The 6,690-nt window shown below is 37.1% G+C and overlaps 1 protein-coding gene across 1 annotated transcript in view; it reads right to left on the bottom strand.

Annotated features, from left to right (window-relative positions):
* LOC102376991 (arf-GAP with GTPase, ANK repeat and PH domain-containing protein 1-like) overlaps positions 1 to 6,690 on the bottom strand; it is a 224,827-nt gene that overhangs the window by 38,149 nt on the left and 179,988 nt on the right. The window contains exons 3-4 of the mRNA XM_025193419.1: positions 3,565 to 3,652; positions 2,829 to 2,840 (exon numbers count right to left, since the gene is read on the bottom strand). Of these exons, the coding sequence (XP_025049204.1) occupies positions 2,829 to 2,838 (10 nt within the window). The 5' untranslated portion in view covers positions 2,839 to 2,840; positions 3,565 to 3,652. The remainder of the gene's footprint in view (positions 1 to 2,828; positions 2,841 to 3,564; positions 3,653 to 6,690) is intronic.

Genomic DNA, 6,690 nt, shown 5'->3' with positions numbered 1-6,690 from the left:
CAGCAGGGGTCCAATGTTGCCCCTGCTTTTCCTCCGGCTCCCCACATATCTGAAAAAGGACTTTTTATTGTCCTTGATGCTCAAAGCTTTTCCTTTCATTCTAACTGAAAAAGCAAGGTGTGCATCTTATTCTGGAGTACACTATATGAGAGAAAATATGGTAATTCCAGCCTGACATGGTGGTTCAATGCTTAATCCATGTGTGTTTACAAAGGACTCTGATGATCTCAAATTAAAATGCCACAGAACCAGAGACCAGCCTCTTTAACTAGTGTACGACAAAAAAAGAAAAACACCCCCAAAAACAACAAACAAACAAAACGATCAGATCAGATCATGGCTGTAGAAAAAACAGATTGCTTATGCTAATCCTAAATAGGTAACTGATATTAGAGGTGATATTTGGCATTTTAAAACAATACAATTTATCCCTCTAAAATTGTAGGTACGGTGGTTGCATTAGTTTGCAAATTACTTGTTTGTGACTCAACTATATACGTTGTAATTAGGAAAAATGTTGCTAGGCAATGTCTATTTCTAATCATTCCAAACAGTACAAGGTTATACACAAAAAACTTTAACAGTTCTGCTATATTTACTTAGCTTTCTGCTGAAAACATGTAAAACTGCATATCACAGACAACCCTGGCTTTAAGCTTCTTTCAACCTTCAAATTAGTTTCAGATACCTATCTCTTCAGTCAAACCTTAAAATGTCTCCATAATGAACCCTCTCCCAGAAAAACAAGCCCATATGCATAGTAAAAAGTTAATGCAAAGAATTAAACACCCATTGTACAAACATCAATTCTTGGATTAAAGGAAAGAAAAAAAGTTAGCTTTCACTTACAAGTCTTGGAATTAGTTTATTTAATTCAGAACTTCAGAAATTGGCCAAAAAGGGAGATGAGATGACACAAAGGTGTTTTGTGGCATAGAGCTGATGCAGTTTTGGTTTCTTTGTAAGGATGCACTTTTTGCTCAGAAATATTTGATTGTAAAAGAGGAAGGGAAGGAAGCATTGTACAAAGGTTGAAGCAGTTCCTAAAAAATCAGTGGTGAGAAATACTCAAAAGCCATAAAACAGATGGCATTCAGTCAACCCATGTCAGAGTGAGGTCCAAGCAACTTAAAAAACAAAAGGATAAAAGAAAAGAAAGTGTGGCTGAAGGCAGCAACTTTTATACCATCTGTTCACCAAACATGTTCCACTGAAATTCTGGTAGGATATGCTGTGCATGAGTTCATCCAGCTATTATCAAAAGACTATTCTCAACATTTTAGACAGCAGTAGATGGCATAACTCTTATTTTGTCCAAATTAATGAGTGGATATTTATCTGAAATCCCTAGAAAAGGGAAAAAGTAACATCTTACATTAATGTCTAATCTGAAGTTTACTTCTGATCTTTCAGCCACCTTCTGACCTCATTCTCATTACGCATCGAATGTGAAACCACAAGCTCCTTTCCCAAATGCAAATGAACAACTAGTGAAACTGTTATGACCCCATATGATCTACAGAGTTATGCTTTTATGCTTGGAAACTGGGAAAAGAAAAACTACCTCCTACATATGATGTAGAGCTAGAGAGTGTATGTCTGAAGATAATGCTTCTTTAAAGGCAGACTGAAGGAATTAAGTTCTTAAGCACTTATTTCATTAGGTCTCTTAACCCTATCACTTACAAAATGAATTATGGCTTTTAATTATTTTCCTGGACATTAATAAAAACATATTGTGCCATTAGTAAGGCTTGTCAGCTACAGTTATGAGGAAAAAAAATGATCTGGCCCTGCTTTGTCAATCTAATCTTATCCATGGAAACTGTGTGAATGTCATTCAAGTATAATAAATAACTATCCTTACAGGCAAGCAAGGCAGATGAAACCAGGGAAAATGCAGCTAAATGCTCATGATCTAGGGAAAAGAGTACCAATATAAATTATCTAAGTAACCAGAAACAGACTGAGTACTGGAAAAATACAATACTGATCAGCCTGTTTGCTGGAGCAAAAATGAATCCATAGAAATACCAATAATCCTCTCTATCTTGAGGTTTTCCCTTTCTGAGAACTACATACCATTTCTCTTTTTTTCCCCCCCCATCACTTGAACTGGACTTCTACCTAGAAGCAAAGGTCCTAACTGGCAATCGTTCAACACCTCTGCTAATAAACCAGTAGAAAAAAATTTTAACACACTCACATGCATGCATGCATATGAAGGATCCAACTTTACAGTGGCCCTTAAGCCCCTACAATCAGTGTTATACTTTTAGAGAAAGGACTTAAGTCCCTTTCACATGAGCTAATTATAAAGTAGAAAATGACTGCACCACAGAAGTGTAACAAGGCAGCTCCATGCAGCAGCAGCACATGGGGCAGTGCTGGCTAGTTGCTACCGTGATGACAACAGTGATAGCTCTTTTTGATCCCCTTCGTCCCGCCACACAGCTGCACTACTGGGCACCATTGTTACAATTCTCCAGTGAGAAAGGCTGAATCCACTGTGAAGCTTCACACTATTTTTCATAATGGACAATAGTTAAAACCTCATGATAACTAGGCTCTTACACACTGGACTACACAACCTCCTTAGAAAAGTGTTAATTTGAAACAGGTGTTACAACAGATGCATGAAGCTACACATGACTACTGCTAAGGACATCTAGACTAAGACAGACAGTGAGATGCATTTAAGACTTAAAATCAAAAGAAAAACAAAATTATGATACACAGAACAAGGGTAAAATGCTACAGTACAAAAGCCGTGTCTCCTCTCTCCTCAAAACAAGACAAGTGCTGCCATGAAGGGAATGTATAGTTACCTGCATCCATATCTGCAAAGAATGGAACAGCCAGTAAGGAAAAGAAGGAACCAGAAATTCAGTGTCTCAGAGTTGGATTTAAAAGTTCATAAGGAAAATAAATAAAAATAAAAATCAAGAAAAATTTTAGTGAAAGATACACCTAAATTAGGTGCTACTATATTTATCATCTCAAATTATAAAATTGACTAAGTTTAATCTAAAATAAAGAATAGAGTGCAAGCTTTGAATGACATACTAATTGTGGTCTAACAAAGAACAATATAAGCAAACTAAACCAAAAATTAATGTTCTAAACATAACAGAAGAAATATATTAAATATAAATATTTTGTATTTGGAAAAACTAAGTTTGCAGTACCAGAACAAGGAAGGCCCAGTTCTGCATACAGCCAGTGCCAGTTAGAGTGGCTATTGTCTTCAGTGGGCAAATTTACATTAAGAGAACTATCACTAGTAGGGAGCAATACATCTGACAGCAAGTGTTCAGCTTTGCCAAAACAGAATTATGAAAGGTTCCAATATGGAAAAATAAGACATAAGAACTATGCTAAAGAAACTGGGAAAGAGCATATAGAAATTTTCCTTGTCTGTACTCCAATAAGACAAATATTAAAATGAAGCATACTTAAGTTGTCAGCAGTCAATGATGGATCAATTATGAGCATTAGACCTCTTAAAAATGACTAACAACTGTTCAACAAGTGTGTTTTTAAAGAACCTACATATCTACATACCTTCAGGTGATTCCTCCTGCACATATGTGCCAGTCAGATACCGGTGAACAAGGGCAGACTTGCCGCTAGCTAAATTGCCCACAATTCCCTGGAATGAAAAAGTGACGACATGTAAATAATTACAGGTATACTACCAAATATTAATCCAACAAATATCATATTTACGTAACTCGAAACAAAAGCCAGAATTCTAATAATAAAGAATATTCTTTCCATTTGTATTTATGAGAAAGATGACTAAAAATACAAATATGCAACAAGTGACAAATTGGTGTTGAACTCTGAACGCTTAGGACTGCTATACAGAACACAAAACAAGTCAAACTGAAGGTGAGCATATCTACAGTATTCTCTCCTCTTTCATTAACAGGTACATTACTGAAAACTGTAGGACACTGTTGCACAACAATTTCAATTTTGTACTACAGCTTTCCCCTCACTTTATGCAGGTTCTGTATGTGCAAATTCACTTTTATGCAATGACTCTTTTTATACCAAATATTTGTAATAGGAGAGGTAAATTCATTCTTATGCGATCAGTGTGGTAGAAGCCTGCAGTCAGCTGCTTTGTGCGGTGCATTGTGAGAGTGAAGTGCACCAAAATATAGTCTCCTGTGAGGATATATGCTCCTTGCTCGTTGTCTATGACGTGTTTCTGTAGTTGCTATCCCCATTATGACAGTGCCCTGTGCTTGTGTGTACTGTCTGCTGTTGACAAGTATCAAAATTGTCTTGTAAGAGTGGTAGAAATGGGTCTGAATGTCAGTACAGTCGAGGTCTTGGAATGTATCCCTATTTGTTACATTGTAAAGTGGATTACCTTTATGCAAACGCGAGTTATGCGCCATTTTCCAGGAACACGTTACAGCATAAAGCGAGGAAAACCTGTATCCTGTTCTGTCCAAGAATGCAGGGCTTCCTGCAGTTACTGCATCGGGCCATATTACATGAGGGAATATCCTATATTCATTTACTGCCCAAGTTAATGAGAATAAGCCTGAACAAGTTAGTAACCATCTAAAAACAAATTAACCTTTTCATTTTTTTTGCAATAAATAATATGAAACACATAGTGAAGACATTGATAAAGGTAAGTGCTACCAAGAAAAAGACGACCAAATTAAACAAAAGGGGATAAATATCTGTTCATTAACTTCCTGCATAACTTGGAAGATAATCTAAAAGCTTAGAATCTTATTTTTGTCTAGACAGAATTATTAAACACCACTGGTATAAGCTGACATGTACAACTCTGAAAAAAAATAGCAAGAGCAAATCCCAATTCTGTAAACACCACAATATAAATATTAGGATACTCTAAAAACATATGACATGGCTTCATCTGAAGATAAAGAGTTCTAGGCATAAGATCTGCAGAAATAAGTAAAAAATATGTTCAAATTGATGGACATACCACTTCCCTTGGCACAACACAAAGCATACAAGAATGCTCTACATACGTGGTGATAAAAACTTTTGTGGCTAAGCTATCTGAACTGATAACAGACATTTGCATTTCACAGTCTATGTACAAAGAAGCCTGCATACAAAAGGGGTCAAAACATTTACTTACAACTTAGAGGCTGAAAACATGAACAAAAAACAAATGTTGTGAGGCTACTACTAATCAACCTAGAAAAAAAAAAACAATTGAACTGCAGTCATCTAATATATAAATTTAAAATTCTTGAAGGGCATGACAAAAATAGTCAGGGGCTATGTTTCAGTGGGCTGGTAATATTTATAAATGAAACTATTCAGACTATCCTAGACATTAATGATCCTCTCAGAACATAAAAACACTAGGTAACACGAGGTGAGAACCATCAGGCAACTGAAAGAAATAATGTATTGAAATATATGCTGAAGTATTCCCTAAAATTGCAGCAGTAATATAATGCCACTCACCTTTCAGGTTGGCAGATAGTCCACAAAGGACTTTTCAGGTACTTGCAACCTAACATTTTTAGAAGAAATCTACCATGCTTGGTACCTTAGAAATTATCAGCAAAAACATTCTGGCTATTTCTAATCAGATTAGGAAAACATTCTCCTACTTCACCTCCCCACATTAAAAATAAATACTTAAAAGTTCTTTTTTTCAACAATGATACTGCCTTCATGCTTGAAAATAGACACTCAAAAAAGGGGTGGACCCTCATGCACCCTCATGCCTTTTTTTGTTTTATGGGGGGAAAAAACCCATGTGCCCAGATTTGAGAAAGCTAAATGCCTCAAATTCTGCAGGTGAGACTTATTAGTCCTCATAGTTTGCAGTATAAAATAAGGCCTGGGACCACACACTGAACAAACTCTGTGTATGGACAAAGGTTAATTTGGATCAGTTTCAAAAGAGAAATGTTTCCAAAGAGCAGCAGTTTTTACATTGTACTTCTTATGTGTGGAGAAACCTGGAATGATAAAAATGTAACAGAACCACTCCAACTTTAACACTGCTCCATCCAATATTAAAATTGGAGCAGTTTTGCTACATTTGTATGGCCCCCACCTTGTCTGCATGTAACAATCAGAAATGAACAGCAGCTGCCTTTTTTAAAAAGTTCTTTTTCTGAAATGGCTCTAAATGTATGTGTCCTTACTCAATGAGCATAAAATATTTTAATTAGTTGCTCATTGAGTTTATGCCATTTACCATGTACAATGATTGAAGTAGTAAACTAGGGAGACAAAAGGTACGATCAAGAATTTTTGAAAGTCAGCCTTTTAAGAAGATGTCTAAATTTGATATTACTAACAAGGCAGTTAAATAATAACGGAGGCCAACAATTGATGAACAAAGGCCCTCATATAGACCAAGCAAGAATGTCAAAGACCTGCTTCTGGCTCTGATTTTAACACCTGTCTCACGGCGGGGTCCTCGCGGAGGGCCGTGTGCTCCTTAAGGTCCCTCGCTCCGTGTCAGGCCGGCCCAAGGCACCCTCTAATTCTCGCCCGCCACGTCTTGTTGGAGTATATATATAGTTGGGAGGCTGCCTATGACTCCCTGGGCACGGCTACTCGGGACCTCTGTCCCCGCGGTTCTTCCAGACCCCCTGGGGGTCTCCCGGTATAATGGGTGCTCCTCAGGCACCCTAGCCTTATGGGCTATGCGTGGCTCCTACCAGC

The sequence above is a fragment of the Alligator sinensis genome, unplaced genomic scaffold (assembly GCF_000455745.1).
Source record: "Alligator sinensis unplaced genomic scaffold, ASM45574v1 scaffold205_1, whole genome shotgun sequence".
In the NCBI taxonomy this organism is placed as follows: domain Eukaryota; kingdom Metazoa; phylum Chordata; order Crocodylia; family Alligatoridae; genus Alligator; species Alligator sinensis.
The sequence above is the reverse complement of the archived record's forward strand: the minus strand, read 5'-3'. Positions and strand labels throughout refer to the sequence as shown.